We start from the raw sequence: 22,978 nt of genomic DNA, 5'->3' as shown, positions 1-22,978 counted from the left end.
TCAGGACAGGCTCCTTAGAAAAGTGACTAGCACTTTGATTTGGGGCAATCCTGGTGGCTCAGATGGTAATTATCTGCCTGCAATGCGGGAGATGCAGAGTCGATCTCTGGGTTGGGAAGATGCCCTGAAGAAGGGAATGGCAACCCACTCCAGTATTCTGGCCTGGAGAATTCCATGGACAGAGGAGCCGGGGGGGCTGCAGTCCACGGGATGAGACACGACTGAGAGACTAACACTTTTCTTCACTTGGAGTCATCTGGGAGGGAAACAGGCCACTTTAAAAGTCCTGTTTAATAAAGTGTACCAGAGAATGCCTTCAAAGTACAACTCATCTCACTAGGTATTTTTTTATAAACAAAAAAATGCTCCTCAAATATCTATCAAAATGTCAAGCATTTATTCAGAGATTGTGTATAAAGCATCCTGCTAGCCACTGGGCAGCATCATGATAAAAGCTACAAAATACATGTCAAATATCCTGAACTCTCACTACATGCTTCATGTGGCTCAACACAGTGCCCAGGAAGTACTTAACACAGCACAAGAGTCCTTTCAGGGAAATACTGATCTTATCCCCATTTAAGGATGAAGACGGAGGCACTTGCCCAAAGTTAAGGAATTACACCAAGTCCCAGAGGTACTAAGTAGTGAAGCCTGGCTCCAGACCCCTGTTCTTCCCTTGAATAGCGCAGAGGTTACACATATAGACCCAGTCACTCCCCTTAAGAGAGGACAGAAGGAAAGCTGCCTGGGGTATGTGTGGGAAGTGTGTGTGCATGAGGTATGAGAAAGGGAGGGAGGGACAGAGAGACTGACAGAGTTGGACTGTCAATAATCATGCTTCCTGTAGACAAGACAGTGAAGACCTTCTGGAAGGGAGACGGCCAGGCAGGGTATTTCTGTTTCCTACGGCTGCTGTAATGAAGTACCACAAACTTTGTGCCTTAACAGGACAGACATGAACTCTTTCACAGCTCTGAAGGCTACAAGTCCAAAATTAAGGTGTTGTCTAGTCCCTCTGAGGCTCTGGATAGAATCCCCTCTTGTCTCTCTGAGTTTCTGGTGGTGGCAGGCAAACCTTGGTGTTCTTGGCTTGCAGCTATATCACTCCAGTCTCTGCTTCTGTCTTTAAATGGTGTTCTTCTCTATCTTCACATGACCTTCTGATAAGGTCATCAGTCACTGGGTTTAAGGCGCATGCTAACCCAATATAGCCTTATCTTAATTACATCTGCAAAGACTCTGTTATTTCCAAGTAAGGTTGTAATCACAGATAGAGGGGTTAAGACTTCAACACAGCTTTTTTGTGGGCACAATAACCCACAGAAGTATGAAAGTGAGGATCATCCAGGACTCTGGAAGGAGGCCCTGTATACACCCTTTCAGGCAAGGCTGAAGTGGGCACTTGAGTCAGTGCAGCACATGAACAGGAATCTCCAGGAGGAGGAGGGAATGGAGACGACCTGGGAGAGAGAGGGTGAGGGCCCTCAGGACAGGAAGAGAGGTGAGCAGCCAGGCTGGGGAGACCAGCAAGTTAGTGATGGGGATACTTGGAGTGGAGGTTACCATGATGGGTGGGGCCAGGTTAGAGAAGGTGTCTTCAGGGACTTTATTTTAGAGCAATGGGTCTCAAACTTGAGCTGGAACAGAATCTCCGGGAGGGCGTGCTAATGAAGACACTGGCCCCACCAGTGTCTTATGGGGCCACTCCAGTTCTGATTCAGTAAACCAGGGGCGGGGCCGAAGCCCCTGCATTTTCACCAGTTCCAGGGGATGCTGTGGCTGCTGGTCCAGGGACCACACTTTGAGAACTCTCTGGCACTGAAGTTCAGAAGGAGGGACAGGAAGTAAACACCAGAGGTGGTCACTAGAAGACAGATGACCAGGGGATGAAGGACATGACCATCATTTCTCTCCGAAGGCCTGAGGAGTTTCCTATCATGAGACTGAATGAAATGGAGGAGTGTTATCGTAAATTCTGATCCACCTGGGGTCTCTGGCAAATCAGGTCATGATGCCTTACAAAGTTCAGGGGACAGGTATACCCTCTCTTTCAGGGGATGCAACTGATAAACTCCATGATGACATAGGATGTACTGTTTTTCAAGCAGGGATATTTGGAGTAGGTAGTCTGGATTAAAAAGAAATGAATGGATTATGGTTGTCCTAAGGGTTAAAGGAGATAAGTTTATTTTATTATTGATATATTTATTTATTTAGGCTGCACTGGGTTTTAGTCGCAGCATGTAGGATCTTCAACCTTTGCTGCGGTATGTAGAGTCTAGCTCCCTGACCAAGGATTGAATCTGGGTCCCCTACACTGGAAACTCAGAGTCTTATCCATTGCACCACCAGTACACGCATGTGTGCTAAGTCACTTCAGTCGTGTCTGACTCTTTGCCACCCTAAGGACGGCAGCCCGCCAGGCTCCTCTATCCACAGGATTCTCCAGGCAAAAATACTGGAGTGGGTTGCGATTTTCTTTCTAACACAGGATCAAACCTGAGTCTCTTACATCTCCTGCATTGGCAGGTGGGTTCTTTACCACTAGCACCACCTGGGGAGTCCCTAGACCACCAGGCAAGTCCCTAAAATTGTTTTTGAAGAAAATTCACTCCTTTGCTTCCTGCTGCACGGGTAGCTACTTGGCCATGTAATACAATTTATATTCAGAAGTTAAAAATCACACATTCCAAAAGCAACTCCACTAAGTTGTGTCTCATTTCTCAGTAAAAAGCTGTTTCTGTAAAACACAAAGCTTTTGTTTTCATGTCAGTGGGATCAAAGATGTTTCCTCCAGCACATGTCCACACTATCATTATATTAGATACTATACAATGCTTGCTTGCTTAAAAGTCACTGAAATATGGGATGTGAGTATTGAATGTAAAACTGAGGAACCTAATAAGGGATGGAGAATAGGTGTTTATTATTCTAAGAGCACATTTTAAAAACCTAACATCCCCTTTAAACTCAATCAAATCCAACAAAAACCTGGGCAAACTGAGGAGCAGGGCAGGTACCCAGAGAAATCTTGCTGCCAGCTGCTGTAGGGGCTGCAAAAATGCCGTGACTCTGGGAGTCTCCAAAGACACAATTCTGCCCAAAACTCACCTCTACAAAGAAAACTCTTAGGAACTGCCTGGCTGTCCAATGGTTAGGAATCCCCACTTCCACTGAAGGGGGTGTGGGTTCGACCCCTAGTTGGGGAACTAAGATCCTACATGCCATGCGGTGTGGCCAAAAAAAAGAAGAAAGAAAAAGAAAACTCTACGTTTCAGGGAAAGACTGTCTCATGTTTTTCCCCTCTGCCATTGGTTTCCAGGCACAGTCCCTTCATGCGGCCTTAGAGCCGGCAGTGATAGCCTTAAACTTCATGTCCCACACCGAGGGGGTGGGCGGCGGGGACAGGCCAGTTGTTGAGAGCTCAAAGCTGATGCTGATCTCCCCTCGGGAGCACAGTGAGCTTCAGTGACCTAACAGACTCAGCTTCTAAATGTCCCCTCCAGCCTTCACGTTTGGTAAGAAAACATAAATGTCATGCCATTCCAGGAAAAGCAAACTTCTTCATTTTATAAGGTTAGTTTTATGAGTCAGGCTTAGTTGGAGACAAGTAAACAACTCATTTGTGGATAAAAATTGCTGCGCTGCACTTATGTTCTGGACAGGGAGAACATTAGTGTATTACATTATACCCTGGAGTTATTTCATTGCATTTTCCTTCTCTCGGGCAATGCCTGATAAGGTGAATGCAACATATGGAGCAAAAGTCAGTGACCTTCAGATCAGGCCCTATCCTCCTGTGGGGATGAAGGAGATCTCTGCCTTGGACACTCTCAGGCTAAGGGGTAGTGGAGAGAGACAGGAAGACTACTGTTGTGTTAATCTGTTTGGTCAGCTCTGGGTATGAGTTCTTGACCCTCCCCAAAGAGCTGGGGAGTGGTCAGAGGCAGTGTTCCCCTCTGGCCTAGGATGGGGCTCCTCAGGAAAGGCTGATTGTGAGAGGGATTCGAGTTGTTGTAGGCAGGTTGGGAATGGGTTGGGTCCTGGCCTGGCCTCCTCCTGTTCCAGGTGCCCAGTGGTCCCAACACCCCTCCAGCTGCCTTTGTTTTCATCTAATTTTAATATCTTAATTACTATGTTTTACATATTTAAATATTTTTCTTTTGGGGTTTGTAGTCAGAAAACTTCAAGGATATAATCATTAAATATTAGACTTGGAGACTTTCAACTTCTTGCCAACACAGAATTGACTGACACTTGATTATTCAGCATTTGGCTGAAGATGGGGAAATCAGCACCTCCTAAGGCACTTCTTCAGAGAAGGTGATGGCACCCTACTCCAGTACTCTTGCCTGGAAAATCCCATGGATGGAGGAGCCTGGTAGGCTGCAGTCCATGGGGTCGCTAAGAGTCGGACACGACTGAACTGACTTAGCAGCAGCAGGGCACTTCTTTCTATTGTCTTTAGCAGGTCCCTTCGTCAGTACAGGGGAAGAGATAAAGAGAAGGGATGCCCTCCACCCTGTAGAAGCTGACACATGTGCAGGGCAGGAGCACAAAGCAGCCTACAGTCAGGTGCCAGTCAAGACAGAGTATGAAGGGCAGGCGTACTGGGGGGTGAGGTTGTTACTGGGGCTGCAGAGATCAGCCAGAGCTGCCCTTTCTTGAGCAGAGTCACGTGTCTGGCAGTGTGGCAAGTACTTGCATCAGCTCACAGTCACCCAGAAGCTGGGTGTGGTGGGCTGAGGAGTGGCCCCCAAAGAGGTCCACATCCTAATCTCTTGAACCTCTGAACATGTTACAAGGCAGAGGGGACGTGGCCAGTACGATCAGGTTAAGGACCCTGAGCTGGACAGAGTATCCTGGCTGATCCAGGTGGGCCCAGTGTACTCACATGGGTCCTTACAAGTGTTATCATCAGCTGCTGCCTGCTGGCTATGAAGATGGAGGATGGACAGTGAGCCAAAGAGTGAAGGCAACCTTCAGAAGCTGGAAAAAGCAAGGAAATGGATTCTTCCCTAGAATTTCCAGAGGAAACACAGCCCTTTCAACACCTAGATCTTAGCCCAGAAGACTGATTTCAGTCTTCTGACCTCCAGAATCGTAAGAGAATGAATTTGTGGGAGTTGTTTTTTCCTACAAAGATTGTGGTCATTTGTCACAGCAGTGAAATCAATAGATACAAAATTACTTGTGATCCTTCCTAGTGTTCTGTGTGGACACCTCCCTTGGGGCCATCCAGATTGGGACACATCATCTACACAACTACGGTACAAGGCTCTTTTCCAACTCAACTTGACTGGCCAGAGGCGTCCTGAACGATTCTAAGAAGTAACCCAAAGTGGAGAAGTGCTACTGCTACTATGGGACTAACTCTGTGCAAACCTCTTAAACTGGGGACCATCACAAAGGCGAATAAACGCCAAGCCTGCAGAAGTGCGAAAGAATTTCTAGGTGATTCATGCTGATGCTCTGAGATCAAGGGTCGGGTGGGATTTGGGAGACTGTGTGTGTGTGTGTGTGTGTGTGTGTGTGTGTGTGTGTGTATTCAACATTCTGTGTCTCTTTAAGATCAGTCACTTTAGGGCTATTTACATTCTGTCTCCAGCAGAACCACCTAGGTTGTTCAGGAAGAGCATGCCACCAAGCCAGACTCCTGGTGGTTAAATTCATGACAGTGATCTTTATTTGGGGCCAAGACTAACTCTCTGTGATCACACGCATCCTTGGCTCTGACACCCTGTGTGGCAAGATGAGTGGAAATGTTGTGGGCTGGTAAAAAAAAAGTGTGTGATTCAAAAGCAACTTCTTACAAGCTGGTTAAAAGCATTCTTACTTGCCAGCTCACTTGTAGCTGGCTCAGATGACTGAAGGACGAGGCCGGGAAGGCCAAGGCTAGATTTAACCTCAGGGCCTTTTTCACTTCGGTGCTGGACCCAAACTCTGCAGTCAGAGCCTGCAGGCTAGGTGGGCGCTGTGGGCGGGGGGTGGGGGAAGGAGGGCAGAGACATGGGGGGCACTGGTGCCATCTCAGCAGGTGCAGTGCCCTGGAAGGTCTCTGTTCTGTGCTTTCTGGATTGTTATGTTTCATTAACACAGCAGAGGGCGCTGAGGAGCACCACCTTCACCCTGCCAATAGCTATCCCCCTGTGGTTCTTTCACGGGGGCTGTAAAAGCACTGAGAAGCCTTCCTTGTGTGAAAGGAGAGATTTTTTCACTTTAGGGTTTTATTACATATCTTTCCCCTCCATATTCATTGCAGCCTTCTTCATTCTCCAGTTTTTCTTTTCTATGGTCTGCTTGATGCATTGCTTTTCTATTCTTGTGAACTATCACCTCTGAATTATTGACATTAATGGAGAGAAGACTTCAAGGAGAACAGTAATTAGATGAATTATGCTGTATTAAAGTGCTTTATAGATTGAAAAGGGATAAAGGAAGAAGCTTTTTCTTAGTATACTAGGCGCTCTCCCAGCTGTCTTGTCGGCTCAATGGACAGGCTTTGTTCTGCCCATACACTGGGGTTGGTGGGGGCACACAGCAGCCAGTCCACCTGTGGGGAGGGGGAGGGATGATCAACAGAAGTCAGCTAGCTGGTTTGCTCTGAAACTTGCCTGTGTCAGGTGTACCCATTACCTAGCTGCAAAATTGTTAAGTAAACTTGTGAAGAGTAGGCAGGAAAAAACGTAAGTCCACAAAATCCAAGTTAAATACTGTAAAAAGAATTGATAAAGCCTCTAAAAACTCTTGCTGGTTAACTGGGTATGAGTGAATCAGGGTTAGGCAAGAAAAGTCAGAAGTAAAAGGAGAGGATTGTGAACTGTATTCTTTGCAAGTGCTTCTGCCATCATACATAAACAAAAGTGAAAGTCACAGATGCCCATTATGGGTGGATCTTCTTGCTTGAAAGACTGCAAGGAGTGTCCATTAATGTCCTTCACGCTACACCAAAAGACAGATGATAGTTTTATATTTGCTGATTTTCATTTAAATTGAAGCAGTTAAGGTTTGGGCATAATTCCCCCCGCCTTACCTCTGGTCAAATGTTTTGATTAATGTTTCCAATCAGGTCGTGGCCTGGTCCTCTGAGCAATCCTCAAATAAAGGCTGATTTCAAATGGGTTGCCTTTGTTCTTAAGTCTGTGCACACAAAGATCTCACCAGTCTTCCTAAATGCCAGGGAAAGGCTGGCTTCTCACCAGCTGCCTGGGGCAGGGACTAGTGGTCGTAGGTCTTACAAGTGTCCTGAGCGTGCTTGCCTCACTGTAGGGGACAGCCCCAGGTGGTCAGAAGTAGGCTTATCCAGGGTACCCTGGGTAGCACAGGAGCTCTCAACACCACAACCTTCCATGCTCTGGGGCCTGCGGCATCAGAGAAACAGGAGCCTTCTGGTCATGGAAGGGTAGTGTACGGTTGGGAAAGAGAGGTCATCAGACAGGGGCAGTGAGGGATGCCTGTGTCCCTCACTATGACTCTCTCCTTACAATCTCTCCTTATAATCAGTAAACAAAACAGAATACTCACAAGTGGTTTCACCAGCTAGTTCTGACTTGAGAATCTCAATACTTCTTTGCATTTACTACCATCGCGGGTGGCCAGACAGTAAAGAATCTGCCTGCAATGCAGGAGACCCAGGTTTGATCCCTGGGTCAGGAAGATCCCCTGGAGAAGGGAATGGCAACCCACTCCATTATTCTTACCTGGAGAATTCCACGGACAGCCATGTGGAGGCAAAGAGTGGGACAGACTGGTGACTAACACTTTCACTACCATAGCTGTTACTGCATTTTACCACTAGAGGGCAATAGTGTTCCTAAAATAAGGGATTCGACCAGAACCAAAAAATCACTTAGAATTAAGAAATTTCAGAGCTGGAAGAGGTCTTAAAAATCATCTGGTTCACAGGCTTTCAATTTTTTTTCAACTGAAATGCACAAGAACTGCATACTTCATAATGAACCATTTCCTACATGTATGTTCGCAATCTTTTGAGGCACTACTTACCTTTACTCTGCAATGCACACTAAACAATTTGTATTCCCAATTGTTTCATTAAACACAAACAAAAAACAACTGAAACCACTAAACAGATGTCATAACCCACCAGTGTGCCATTAGCTTGAAAAACCCTGATTTGGTCCCAGTCTCTCATCTACTAAGGGACACAATAACCCAGAGGATGGAGAAGGATGCTACCAGCTATACTTCTCTCACTCACCCAGCCACCTGCTAAACTCAGAGTCAGTCCTGGAGGAACTCAGCACTTATTCTACCAATGCACTGACTGGATAAAGTAGTTGAGAGTCTATCATTTTCCACCTCTTGTCAATGATACAACTGCTCATGTAATTGAAGCAGAAATTCTTTGCATTAAAGGTCTCTTCTCATTCAAGTAGTTTCAATCAATCAAGTGATTTCAATCAAGCAATTTCATTGAATTTCCATAGAAACTGAAACCACTTTAGTCTCTTGTGAGTCTTGGCCCTGAAAGTCACTAAGTTCTCTTCCTTGGCTCCCTGATGTTAAAACATTTATAATCATTTTGGGAGGAAATGTAAAGGTAAACCAGAAGATCACAGCAATGTATCCTTTCTTAGGGTCATTGCTCTGTGTTCTTCTACTTAACTCCTCCTCCCTTTCATGCATATCTAATTTATTGATTATCCCCTGGGATTTTTTAGGCCAAAAAGGAGCATCCCTTTAAACTTCAGGACTATATTATTACAGATGAAAAGAGTAACTGAGCTCTCTGGATAAGAAAGGAAAAATTTTCTTCACTCACTTGGATTTTGAGAGCTAGTTTATTTTGTGAAAAATGCCACAAATTTTATTTTTTTTTAAAAGGGGGTATCCAGCAAAGTCCTACTGTATAGCACAGGGACCTCTGCTCAATGTTATATGGCATCCTGGATGGGAGGATGCCATACATGTACATGGATGCCATACATGTATGTACGTGTATGGCTGAGTCCCTCTGCTGTTCACCTGAAACTATCACAGCTTTGTTAATCAGCACTCCAATCTAAAATAAAAAGATTTTAAAATTATATAAATAAAAAATAAGGGGATAACTAAATGCATGAAAATGCAAATTATTTTATTATTCAATTATTTAATGGTCAGAAGGAAGAAAAACTTTTCTGAGGCTGAAAAATTCCTGGTGCACTTTAGAAATCTGAGCTTGGCTTTCTGTAGAGAAACCTTCCCACTGATAAACAGGGAGCAAATCTCCAGGCGGGGAGTGGGGGTGTGGGGGGGCTGCTGTTCGGGCTCTGGGACGTGGCTACTCTCCACTTTGATAGAAAGTTCTCAAGTTCTATTCCCTCACTTGTCTGCTGGGAAGTGGGGGGCGGGGGGGAGTTAAACTGAACCTCCTTGAGATAGCAAAGTCTGTTACAAGTGACAAGCGCAGGTTGCCTTTTTCTAGGGGAAAAAAAAATGCTTTCACCAGTCAATAAATCTAGCCAAACTGGGTGCAGGGTTAAGTCTTTGAAGAACCAAGGCGTTCTCTTCCAAATGGCGTTCTCACACCCCCAACACCACGTCTAGAACTATCTTAAAAGTTCAACTGCCACTCCTTAAAATTTTCTCTTTATCCTCTTCATTAAACTCTAGCTTCTTCAATGATGAGTCTACAGGCTTTGTGGAATATTGGGGGTTGCTGGAAAGAGCATCGTTACTTTGGGGACAAAGTGTAGTTCTGTAACTTTCGTAGTCATCTTCTACTTGAAAAAGCAACGTAGCTCCACGGACACAAAATGATACCTACAGCCTTGAAATCAGCAACCAAACAACGAGCTGCCAAATTCTCATTCATTCCGTTTACAAACACAACAGCCCTGGGTCATTCACTCTTATTAGATTAAAGCAGACGCCAGGATTAAGAAGGTTCCTGGCCAGGCCAACGCGTAAACTGCAATATTATCCTAAACCCATTTGACAAGGGAACGTCCACGGTTCGGCGTGGGAACTGGCTTGGATTTTGAAAAACCCTGTCCAGAACTGACTCTCAAGCCACTGGTGGGTCGTGCATTCGGCGACCACCTCATAGCAACCAACTCTGGAAAGACCAAGCCTGGCCTTTAGGGCCTGTTCCTGTGGACCTGTTTCCCAGGTATGGGAGCTACCCTGTGAAAATTCTTTAGGTCCTTGTAAATGTCACAAAGAACAAGTCCGCTTTCCGCGGATTCTGCGCCCCGACGGGCCCTTCCAAGCGCGGGAGCTGTTCCGGGCTGTCTCCGCACCTGGCGCATACCGTTCTCGCCGGCGAGCCCCAGCACGGGCGCGCGCATACGGCAGTCACCGCCCACGCGGCTGGCGGCCGGTCCCCGCGCGCGCCCCCCGTGCTGCTCGGGTACTCACCCACGAGCGGCCGTCCAGCACATTCGCCAGCACCTGAAGGGCGCTGGGCGAGGCGGCGCGGAAGTTGAAGAAGTGCAGCGCCGCGCGCGCCGCCTGCGAGAGGAGCCGGCTCGAGGGCTCCGCGTCCTGGAGCCACCCGGAGTCCTCGGGGCCCCCGGACGCCGCCGCCCCCTGGAGGGCGAGCAGCAGTAGCAGCGGAACCGCGAGCCGCTGGGCTGCGGGGCGCGTGTCCCCCGGCCGGGGAGCGGAAAGCGGTTGCCTGCGGAGCTGCATGGACGCGGGTTGGCGCGGCGCTCGACCGGTGCGAGCTTCGGGTAGGCGGCGCCGGCGCTTGAGGAAATAAGGCCGGGCGGGCCCCTCCCCCCCGCCCCCAGGGCGGCCCGCTGGAGGGCGTCCGGGTCCCTCTCGGCTTTTCCCGCAACCCCTGGGCCCCTCCGCCCCGCCCCACTCCGCCCGAGCTCCAGCTGCCCCGGCTCGGTACCCGGACGCGGCGGCGCCTCCGCGGCGCGGGGCGGGGATGTCTGGCCGGGGCCGCGCGGGCAGGGGGACAAGGGGCAGTGGAGACTTCTCTCTCCAGGGAGCGCGGCCAGGTCGGCGCCACCCCGCGCCCACAACCTAGCTCGGGGACCTGGTTTCTGGCTGCGGTTGGTGTGATTTCGAAGCCCTCAGGGTTTCACAGCAAACCTGCTTCAGTTGTTCAAGGCTTGGAGCTTATTTCCCAGAAGAAGAAATTGGAAACGGGTGGAGAACAGGACGTGACGCTGGCATTGATGGGGGTCCTTATAGTACAATGACTTTGAAGTGAGCCAGATACCCAGAGAATTGGGGCTGGAGAGGGGGCTGCGGTGGTAAGCTGATAAGAACCTAGAGGCCCCACTGGACTTGGAAACGTTGATAACCGTGGTGGAGCGCAGATGGGCGTGGAAACCAGAGTCCGGCGAAGTGAGGCATGGATTGGGCTGTAGTTCTGTGGAGGCAGCAAGGGTTGACGACTCTTTTTAGACACATGGCAGTGAAGGAAGAGATGGCCATTGTTCTTAAGCCACAGACAGAAAGCCCAGGAGAACTCGGAATTAGAGGCACTCCCAGCACCCGTTCTCCCACCTGTCTTGAGTTTGTTCAGGGGTCTGCCCCTCCCCAACACTCGCTGACCCCATCCCTACCGAGGAGCCGAAGAAAGTCCCTTCTCCTTGCTGGTTACTGGTTGAAGCCCCACATAAAAAGAATCTGGATAAGATATGCGTGGGGGAAGGCTTGGGTGGGGGTGCGCGACATGGGGACGCCATCTTTGAAAACATCTTTCCTCCCCGACTTCTTCGTTTGGATGTTGTCCGTCTCGGCCCGTCTTTTCTCCAAGGTATTCATGGAACACTCATCCTGCTAGGCCTGAGGGAAGTGAGGAGGGGGCAATCTGTAAGTCTCCATGCTCCTGGAGCACACCTTCTAGGCAGGCGGAGACCAAGAGGCAAGGGAATGAACCCTTTGTTGCGTGCAGTTACACGCTGTGGAGAAAAAGTAAACCTGAAAGAGGATGGGGAGTTGGTTATAATTTAAAATAGCGTAGTCAAAGCAGACCTCACTGAGAAAGTAATGTTTAAGTAAGGACCTGAAGGAGAGATGAGAGAGCCAGGTGGACACTGGAGGTCGAGGGGACCGCAAGTGCAGAGGCCCCGAGGCCAGAGTCCACTGGATGTGTGAAGAAGTGCGAGCAGATGCAGCTGGAGGGAGAGGACAAGGAGAAGACAACTGAACGCCAGGTCTGAGGGACAATGGGAAGACGGGCAGAGCATGTATATTGTGTCTGGGTGTGCCCCATGTAAGTGCGCCCCTATCTTGCCAACAGTCTCGCGATGAAGCCCATCTGAAGAATGGCTGAGCAGAGGAGAGATGAGGAGCCCGGGTTCCTGATGACGTTGAGCACCCAAATCGGCTGATCCTGGAGCTCATTTCTTATGTTCACTGAAGCTGGAGGTTCCGTTTCTTGCCTTCAGAGGCAGCCTAACACAAATAATTATCTTCTTAGAACATCTTCTCCAAGGGGTTATCATGGTAGGTTTCTTGAGAAGTTATCACTTCCAGGTTTTATAAAGACTAAATTTTCCTTATTTTATTTCAGTGCTTCACCCCCAGTGGGTGCTGGGCAGCTTTCAACTGCGGGAAAACTCATCAACGTTGTGGACTCTGCAGTGGTGTGGAGTCGGGTGTCTCCCTGATGGTTTGAAGGATTCAGCCTTTCTCCATCCTTCTGCACAGCTCTCCTCAGCTGTTTGGCTTTTTGTCCATAGACTCACCTGTAGCTCCATGATTATCGAATGGCTGTCACAGCTCCAGACACAGCTCCAGGCTTGATCCCTGCACTGGGAAGATCCCCTGGAGAAGGGAATGGCAACCTACTCTAATATTCTTGCCTAAGAAGAAATAGTCACACGAGGGAACAAGCATAGCTGCCTGAGTACAGAGAACTCTTCCAAGGTCAGCTGTTTATAATAGTGGTAGTAACTACACTCGGGCCAGATTGGTCAGGAACACACATTTCAAAAGTTAATTACACTATTCACTTTATTAACAGATTTTCTAGAACAGAAGATTCCCTTGATTGAGAAATGTGTGTGTGTCCTTTGTCCATTTATCTGTGAGATTGTTGAATTTCTAATTGATTTATAGAAGTTCTTTAAACACTAAGGAATGGGGCTTCCCTGGTGGCTCAGATGGTAAAGAATCTGCTTGAAATGCAGGAGACTCAGGTTTGATCCCTGGGTTGGGAAGATCTCCTGGAGAAGGGAATGGCTACCCACTCCAGTACTCTTGCCTGGAGAATCTTATGGACAGAGGAGACTGGAGAGCTAAGTCCACAGGGTCGCAAAGAGTCAGACATAATTAAGCAATTTTTTAATTGAGCGATTTTCACTTGCAGGCCAAGATGTGTCACAAGAATCACTAATATTTTTTCCCCTAAGTTTCTACACTGTGTGTGTGTTGTTCCTTGTTGCCAGATGCCATGTGCGCGGGCAATGTTAACGGCGCACTATGTGTGCCAAAGGGCCTGAACTTGTGTCGCAGGGCTGATCCCCCCCCCCGGCCTCCCTGGTGTTGTGGGAGGACTGCCCTGCAGGCAGGGAGGAAAGTCTTAGCCAGTGGGACTGGCCACCCCACCTCCCCCCACCCCCCGCCAAGAATGTCCCCTATGTCATGTTTGTGTGTGTGTGTTAGCTCAATCATGGCCAACTCTTTGCAACCCTAAGGACAGTAGCCCTCCAGGCTTCTCTGTCCATGGAATTCTCCAGGCAAGAATCTTGGAGTGGGTTGCTATTTTCTTCTTCTAGTTCCTTAATCATTGCTCAGGTGATTGTGAGCATTTTTATAATGGAGAATTTGGCTTGTGTTTAAGAAATATATTGGTATAAATCATCATATATGTACTTAGATATAATTTTATGAAAAGATTCAGAAGGAAAATTGATATAATATTTTTCCAGGCTATTTGTAATGTCAATCAAAATTAGCAATTCATGTACCCACTGACCCAGCAAACCTACCTCTATAGCTTATAGAAATGATATATCCACACTGTACACAGAGATGTATGAGAATGTTTCTCTCTTATGTAGGTTGTAAATTCATTTTACAGATGTCTCATTTTCTGCTCTCCACCCCAGAACAATGTCTGGCATACCATAAGCATCAGTACAAATTTTAGGAAAGAATGAAGAGTAAAAGCTGGAAAAATCTAAGTCTCATGGCTGAATAATTATGGTACCTCCATCTAGTGGGATACTCTACCACCATTAAGGAATGAGATCCAGGCGTGTAGATCTCTAAGGTATAATGTTAACAGACAGCAAGGTGTAGGGTAGGGCAAATTGTATGCTACTGTTTGTTTAAAATAATATACATAATAAATTCAGCAGAGTACTGATAGTGCTGCAAGATAAGATTTTATGGTTCAAATTATATATTATGTCAATCAGACTGTTTTGTTCTCAGGGTTTCCAATATTCTGCTTTTATTACAAAAAGCATCTGAACTTCAGACGTCTCTAATGATGTATTACCTGGCATACTGCCACTGAAGCTGTGTAACCACTGTCTTAATGATCTAACTAAATCTCCTCATAATGTAATTAAAAGAGGTGAACATTTTCCCACTTTGGAATACTAGTTACCAAAACTGTCACAGTGTTAAAGTAAAAATGATTCCTTTCTCCTTTTGCATTTCAATTAAAAAGCACATGCATGAGAGAAAGTTGAAAACAAAAAGGGCAACTTTATGCTATATGTTAGGTCAGTGCTCAAGTCCACAGACTACGTTTAAAGGTAAACTTCCTGGTTCTGGTCCTCTAGTAAAAATGGAACTAATGAACCAACTTCATAATTATCAGGAAATACATGTTAGCTATTCATTCATAATCAAATCTTTCAATGATTTCTAAGACTCTTTTGGTATCCTGTTTTGGTTGAGCTAGTTCAGGAGACACACTGGTTGAAAAAGGATTGAGAAAACATGTTTTAAGGTTGGAAGGTCCATCTTTGAAAAATAAAGATTTAAATATAGCCCTTGAAAAGGTTATTTAACCCAGAATTGCTGGACATGACAAGTAGACAGAAAAAAAGAGTCATGTTTAAATGCATAAATAAAAAACTGTTGGTAGGTTTTTCAAAACGGAAGTAATTCTTCCAACTCAAAGACATCTGCTGAAAGTCGAAGTTATCCTACTACATGATTCATATTATTTCTAACATCCAGAACTAAATATTTGATTTTTATATGTTTGTTTATTTTATGATGTTACTGTTAAATTTTTATTATCAACCTGAAAAAAAAAAAGAAACAAACTATATAAACATAAGCATGCATGTTTGCTAAGTCGCTTCAGTCATGTCCAACTCTTTGTGACCCCATGGACTGTAGCCTGCTAGGCTCCTCTGTCCAAGGGATTCTCCAAGCAAGAATACTGGAGTGGGTTGCCATGATATGAGTATATACAGAAATGTGGATACAGGCAAAGATGTCTGAACAAGTTTATAAGAAAATAGCAATAACGGGATGGGGGACAAGAGTGTGAGAAACTCTTTACTATATAATCTTTTGCAGTGTTTTTTAACATGTATTACCCATTCTAAGTAAATAAATGAAATTCTGTGTATGAGTGCCTTTCCTATCAGTTCCTTCATCACCATTCCTACAGGGACATTACAATTCTATTAATATCACTCAGCACAGCCAGAGCAAGCATGACCTCAGCTTATAGATGCAGTTTGCACTTGTCTTCCTCCATCTGCACCTCACCTTTCAACACTCTTCTGTCTTTGGCCCAGTCACGTTTCCCCTCATTAGACTATCCAGGACAGGAGCCAAAGAGCTAATTCATACTGTGGTGTAAATGACTGCCACAGTTCACTGCCTTGCTTCTTTCAGGGGTTTTGCCATTTTAATAGGGGCAGAGTCTTGAGCCAGGAGACCCGAGTTCTGATTGAACAGACTGCAGGATGGGCAGCTGTTCATTGTCCAAGTCGAGGTATTCAGCAGCCCTGGGCACCTGCCCTGCCCCTTCCTGTCCCTTTGAGTGGTAAGAGGCAAGAGAGCTAAGTGGGAGGGCTTTGAGAGGCATTAACTGTTGATTCCCCTCTTCCAGGAAGGAGGAGCTGGGATGTGCCTTCCCTGCGGGTAGCTAAACACAGGCTTGCTGAAGTGCCTTTACAGCAGCCTGAGGGGCCTGGGCTGTGATGTGCAGAGAAGAGCAAGGTGACCCTACTGCCATGGCCATCCCCAGCTCTCCCAGCTTGTAGAGGGTGTGTATGAGGACTCAGGAGCCAGTTCCACGAGCTACAGGCCCCCCGTTCTTTATCCAAGCCCCAAGAATACACCTAAGAACAGGTGGAGTCAGGTGGGCATTCAGCCAGAGGAGCTGTCACCTGAGGTTACAGAAGCTGGAAGAGCTCTGTTTCTCTACAGATCCAGCCCAGAATACTGTCCAGATTCTCCACCCTGGGATCCCTAGGACAATGGGGGGTTTGTAAATTAATTGTTAATGAAACTTTCAGTTTGACTTTTGACCAGCAGTCTCTTACTGACTTATTAGTAAATACTAACATGTTTCTGTGAAAATGTCATCAAATAAAATGGAGGAAAACATCTTTTGTAGCTAAGAAAAGCAAAAGGACAAAAAAGGCTGGGGTCTCCCAGCAGGGACTCCTCTTCCTCTGGGTGATGCTGCTCTGATCTTCGTCATTCCCTGCCCTTCCCCAATGCTGCTGAACATGCTTCACTCCACCTTCACACCCCTGGGCGTGTGTGGGTTTCGGCATAGACTCGGGGACCTATTTGGGCATGTGCTGGGCTGCATCCTGCAGGCCTGCAAGCCTTGGAGCTGCCCAGCCATGAGACGGAAGAAAGAGCCTGAATACAGAGAGCAAGACATCAGGGGTTATCAGATAGCAGAGCTTATCTAAGTCTGAAGCCTTATGTCCTGGAGAGACACCCCCTACCCCATACGGCAGACAGGACACGGCTGTAGTCTTGCTATGGGGAAGAGGAAAAAAAAGAGGTTGACGCTTACATGGGGAATTAACATCAAGTTGGCTCATCAGTTACCAGGGAAACCAGTGGCTGGGACAAGGGGCAAGCACGCAGACAGTTATTGATTGGGCCTTATGATTAAAGAGACTAGATAGTGATATGAGAGAAGCAGGAACTGGTCAAGCAGGGGATGGACAGAGAGCAGGAGAGCAGCCATCTTGAACAGCCTGACCACACAGAGTGAATCATGAAGAGCTGCTGATGGGGTCTTGGAGAGGAGCTCTTGTGCTCTTCTAAGACACCATGTTCTTCCCTCTCTTGCTGTGACTTTGAGAAGAAGCCATGGCCCCGGAAGCTGTTGGTGCCATCTTGCCATCCTCAGGAGAGTGGGAGTCAGGATGAAGGCAGAGAGGAGGCATAGAAAGAAGCCAGGTCCTTGAGACATTACTGACCTGCTGGCTCGTGATCTTCCTGAAGCCTGCCCTATCCAGACCTTTCAGTTATAGGAACCAGTGAGTCAACTTTATTGTTTAAGCTAACTGAAGCATGATTTTGCTGTCCCAGTTGAAAAATTTCTAATGGATTGCTGAGGCAGGTACTACTGGCAGGAACCAAAGAGCTCTAAGGCTGCCCCATGGGGGTCTGCTCATGCCAGGCCAGGGAACACCTGACCTCCCTCCGACCTGAGAAGACAGTATTGGCAGATTCCACCAACACTGGGATAAACCAGGTGGTGAAGGGAGACCCTCTCCCCCAACAACTCCCTACCTCTCCAGCTATGGGAGCCAGGCCAGGCTTTGAGCCGGGAGGAGAAGTGACTGTTCCTAGGCTGGACAGCAGTCAGCTGCACTGCCTCAGGCTCTCCTCTAAGAAGAGCAGGCTCAGGAGGAATGGGAGGGAGGAAAGACCCTGGGGAAGAGAAGGAACCCCTAAGATAGAGACTGGAATCCAGGCTGTGGCTCAGAGTAGGATCCATGAGCACTGCTGGGGCAGATGGGGTATCTCGAGTATCCTTAATGATAATGTTTTCTTCCCCGTGGAGGCCTGGGGAGCAAAGTTGACTTCAGGGACAGTAAAGATGAAAACCCCCAATTTATCAATTTATACACAAGTGACCCGCCTGCCAATGCAGGAGCTGTAAATATACGGGTTGGATCCCTGAGTTGGGAAGATCTCCTGGAGTAGGAAATGGCAACCCACTCCAGTATTCTTGCCTAGGAAATCCCATGGACAGAGGAGCCTGGCAGGTTTTGGGGAGCTATGGGGTCGCAAAGAATTGCACATGACTGAAGCGACTTAGCTCACACACACACATGATGTAAAACCCCAACTGCTCCTTTCTGGATCCTGACATTCGCCCAGACCGTCTCTAGGACAGTCAGAAGCTGCTAACAGTAGAAGGGAGCTTGGGGAAAGAGGGGCGTATTCAAACTGTACGTCTTTGGTTCGTTTCTATTCCATTTGCAGACAGCACAGAGGCTCAGAGCTCAGACTTGGAGCTAGGCTGCCCGGTGTGAGGAGCAGCTGCACCAGTGTGAGCTGAGGCCAATTGTTTCACCCCGACCCCAGGCCTTGGGGGTATGACCTCCCTCACAGGGTTGTCAGTGAGGCTCCTGGGCACTAATATCTACACACACGTAAGGCATTTCACAGTAATGGCTGTGATTGTGATTATTATTTACTTTAAAAATTGAGGTGTAATCTTGAAACTAATGCAATCAGCTGTGAAATTTTCACAAATGATGTAGAGAGATCAGATCAGATCAGTCGCTCAGTCGTGTCCGACTCTTTGTGAACTCATGAATCGCAACACGCCAGTCCTCCCTGTCCATCACCAACTCCCGGAGTTCACTCAGACTCACGTCCATCGAGTCAATGATGCCATCCAGGCATCTCATGCTCTGTCATCCCCTTCTCCTCCTGCCCCCAATCCCTCCCAGCATCAGAGTATTTTCCAATGAGTCAACTCTTCGCATGAGGTGGCCAAAGTACTGGAGTTGCAGCTTTAGCAATAGCAGGGTCTAAAAACTGCTGGGTCATTAAATAAAATTTCAGCTATTACTTTTGGCCTCCTTTTTCTTATCTTTTATTGGAGCTACTGACATTGAGTCTATATTCCTTTTTTATTCTTCTCCCTGGTATCAGTGAATGTTGGTGGAATTGGAAGAATATGCATAATCAATCCTTGGCTACTGAAAGCTGCTTCATCATAGTTCAGTTCAATTCAGGTGTGACTGAGATGCTCCTATCTGCAGCCCTGGAACTAGGAACGCTTGTGGAGAAAATTCAGCTCACCTGGTTCTTTGGGTTCGATCTTGTATGCTCCAAGTGACCTCTTCACTTCTGTTTGGGTTCACCCTGCAAACCTCCACATTTTCCATGCTGTGTCGGTGGTCCACAGTGTCTCTCCTGAGACCCCTGGAGGGAGATGCTTTGCTGGTGGTGGAAAGAACAGAGCCTTGGGTCACTCCATCTGCTGTCCTAGACTTGTGGCTTCCTCATTTCTCCCTTGAGGGTGCCAGGGACTTGTGGGGGACTCACCATGTCCTACACAGGGGCTCATAAGCTACCTGAGGTTCATACTGGCTGCAGTGAGTCCCCAGAGAGGGCATTTTGCTTTGGGAACAAGAGAAGGGTTGGAGCTTTCCATGTTGTGCCCACACCCCCCCAGACTCTCAAGGACAATGCAGAGGCTACAGTGCCCATGACCCTAGATATAGGTCTAGGCTGTGGTGGGACAGCTAATAGTTGTTTTCTGAATCTCTGAGGATAAGGAGAGAGCATTTCTAGCCTGAATCCAGTGAGGCTGAGTTCTTTGAGATACACAACTGGAGACTAGTTTTCTTCTAAAAGAGATGTGATAGGAAACAAAGGGCTTGCATTTATTCCTGTTACCAAAGGAAAGATTTCCCATGATGTAGTTTAGGTAAAGACTGATGTGGATGTTTGGAAGCCTTGAAATCCAAATGAATAAAACTGACACTATCCAATAGAATTTTCTGATGAAAATGTTCTATGTTTACACAATCCAGTATGGTAGCCACAAGCTACAGGTGACTATTTAGTGCTTGAAATGGGGGTAGTGTAGTTGAAGAACTGAATTTTAAAGGATATTTAATTTTGATTGATTTAAATATGCATAGTCACTAGTGGCTGGTGATGATCACTTTAGACACACAGTTATAGACAACTGACTTTCACTACAGTAATGATTTGGGGAAAGAAAGTAGCATTTTTGAGAGTTGTATTTCAAACACAGTGGTGGATGGTTTCTGTAACAAAATTATCTCATTCAATCCCCACAATTTAGAGGGATAAACTGGGGGCCAGAGAGAGGTGACTGGCCCAAGGTGGCATCCTTAGAGGGCTCAAGGGAAGGGTTCAGCCCTGGGTCTGGTCCATTCTTTCTCCAAGCACCATCCTGTATGCTCTATAATCAGAGAGACTCAAGATGGACTGGAGGGGGTTATCTTACAGCAACAAAGCTAATTAAGGCCAGAAAACACAACTTTGTGGTTACGGAAGTTGGGATTATCTTAAGAGAAGAATACTGAGGGAACCAATCAGTCTTTAGTATTTAGTTTTTGGAGGAGAATAGCAGGCTGCCTCTCTCACCACTACTGAAAGTGGCACTTAATTCTGGCTACAAAGAGCATACAGGAAAAGGTTTTAAAGCCTTACCTCTGTCACGGGGGCACTTCTTTCCACATCTCAGTGAGCCTGAGTGGATTTCAGGTCCCCATGGGCCAACTCTGGTCCAGGACGAACTCAAGCCTTGGGGCACTGTGAGTAGCATTTAGACTAACCAGAAACTGGTGGCTTCTGAAGCAAAAGCCTGTATTCAGATCATCTATAGATCTCAAAACTGATGTTAACAAAAGCACGCAGTGTGAACAGCCTCTCTGCTCAACCACTCTTGATATGGAGTTATTGCCAAGCTTCAGCAGATGAATAGAATTGTGAGGAAACTCTCTGCTCCACTCAACTGTGGGCAGGAAACAATTCCTTAAAAATCCACCATGAAACTAAAAGTAATTTAGATTGTATAGCTTTGAGGAAAAAAACTTCTCTTGCAAAGATTTGAAAAGAGAGTTTGACATGTAATTGACAACAGATGGATTATTTTTTAATGAAATGAACATGGTCAGTACTGCATGTATTGGATGTTGCAGTTTTCCAAAGTAAGCCGTCATTTTTGGCATGTCACTTGAGTTAAGAACACAGCATCATCGTAGACCAATTATACATATTCTGGTGAACTTGGCATGGCATTTTGTTTTCCCATCACTCACTTAAAACAGGATGTCTGCCATTCTGAGAATGAATTAAAATTCTATTTGGTGATCTGTACACTGTGATGTGAAATAAATTATGAACTGGGACTGCTTTGATGTTCCAAGCAAAAAATATATAAAGCTTGAAATTGTAAAGTTTACATGATGCTGTATTAATTACAGAGTGAAATAAAGGATTTGGAAGTTTGTTTTTTCTTTTTTTCTGGTAGCAATACTTAGAATTTTAGGTTCTTCCAAGAAAAAATCCCCAGTAGTTGTTAATATTTGTATACCATAATTTTCCTGGAGCAAGTGACCTATGAAACTCTGTTTATGGCACTAATGTTTACCAATCAAACTTGCACAGAGTATGTTATCAGGGAAATCAACTCTGCATACCACGGAGGAAGGCCTATGCCCAGCCATGGCAGTCTAGATAACAGGACAGTGTGTTAGAAATCTCACGTTCTGCTTTTCTTTCCCTCCTTACCATTCTTTCCATGGGTTCATTACAGGGCATGAGTCTAATAAAACAAAGTGCTGATAAGTAAATCACCTGAGTAATACGTATAGGACAGTCTCCTACACCATCTGTATACATAGAGGTTGGTGTTCTTTGGAATGTGATGAAGCAGTTTGTGAATCTTTAAGGTAGGAAACCATTCAAGACAGGCTGGGTCTGTGGTGGGTTTAGAAGAGTCGGCAGGTTGGGAGAACATCAAGGGGCAGGCTGTCCAGGCAGAAGGGGAGGCCTGAGCCAGCAAACGAGGGGCAGCAGTAGGGCCACCTGGAGTAAAGTAAACAGCTGGAAGACCTGGTGGCCTGGAAATGGGATTTGTTCTTGGAGGTTCCTCAGAACTTCTGTACACCTAGGCTGAAAAAAGCATACAAGTTGGGTCATATGAATATTTGTTTTGGAAACAGATGTTTTTTGGAAATGGTTTTCATTGGTAACAGAATTATGAATAGGTTTTAGGATTAGGAGGTCCTGTTGCTGGCTAGCATGAGATTCTTATCTTTTGATTCTTACAGGACTAGCAAGTACAGTCTAGTGCACAGGGCTATGGTCTGAGAGGAGGAGGGAGGAGGTCTAGTCCCAGCTTCACCACCCAGACTGACTTCAGTCTCTTCTATGTAAAATGCCTGGTGTGGGAGGAAGGAGATGATAATCAGAGGGAACTGCCAGTTTGGAACACAGGAGGTTGTACTCTAGCTGTGCCCACTCAGTGCAGGGAGACTTGCTAATTGTCTTTTCCTGGGACTAACCTCAGTGACATCTCCCCACCTTCTACAAGAAGCTCAGTGCCCTCTTATGAGCATGCATATTTTAGGTATGAAAAAAATCCAAATGTCCCCCAAATCAATGATTTAATGGCTATTCCTATCATCTGAATTAAACAAAACAATTGAATGGAGATGACTCAGATTTGAAATGGTCAATAAGCTGATGTAGCAGTCAGGAGAGGCTAGGATTCACTGCAATAATGAATATGCTGTAATCTCAGGGCTTAAAATAGCAAAGGCTTATTTGTTGTTCCCATGTAAGTCCATTACTGGTTAGCTGGGAGCCCAGCCCATATCACTGGTTCCAGGAGTGGGCTGCCATATCTGCTTCCTCAGGTGCCGGCTCCTGGATGGGGCTGAGGGGGCAAGAGAGCAAGGACAACTGTCCTCAGGTTCTTGAAGTTCCTGCTGGAAGTGACATTCACTTCTGCTCACCTTGTATGGGCCAAAGCACATCCGATGGCTGGGCCTAACTTCTTCAGAGGGTGGGAAGGTACAATACCATTATGTTCCCCAGGAGATGGGGAGCTAGAAGTATT

General features: G+C 46.5%; 1 protein-coding gene and 1 long non-coding RNA gene across 3 annotated transcripts in view; one reads left to right on the top strand and one right to left on the bottom strand.

Moving 5' to 3' along the window:
* RARRES1 (retinoic acid receptor responder 1) overlaps window positions 1–10,701 on the bottom strand; it is a 41,926-nt gene extending 31,225 nt beyond the window's left edge. Inside the window, exon 1 of the mRNA XM_027542614.1 lies at window positions 10,366–10,701. Within this exon, the coding sequence (XP_027398415.1) occupies window positions 10,366–10,638 (273 nt within the window). The 5' untranslated portion in view covers window positions 10,639–10,701. The remainder of the gene's footprint in view (window positions 1–10,365) is intronic.
* On the top strand, window positions 10,593–12,935 carry LOC113893019. Of its 2 annotated transcripts, none has more exons than XR_003511196.1 (2): window positions 10,593–10,679; window positions 12,482–12,935. It is a non-coding gene; the product is annotated as an uncharacterized LOC113893019 (long non-coding RNA). The 2 variants fall into 2 exon arrangements; XR_003511194.1 differs by lacking the exon at window positions 10,593–10,679 and adding an exon at window positions 11,131–11,722.
* The last annotated feature ends 10,043 nt before the right edge of the window (window positions 12,936–22,978 follow it).

The sequence above is a fragment of the Bos indicus x Bos taurus genome, chromosome 1, assembly GCF_003369695.1.
Source record: "Bos indicus x Bos taurus breed Angus x Brahman F1 hybrid chromosome 1, Bos_hybrid_MaternalHap_v2.0, whole genome shotgun sequence".
Classification (NCBI taxonomy): Eukaryota; Metazoa; Chordata; class Mammalia; order Artiodactyla; family Bovidae; genus Bos; species Bos indicus x Bos taurus.
This window is presented reverse-complemented; position numbering and strand designations above follow the sequence as displayed.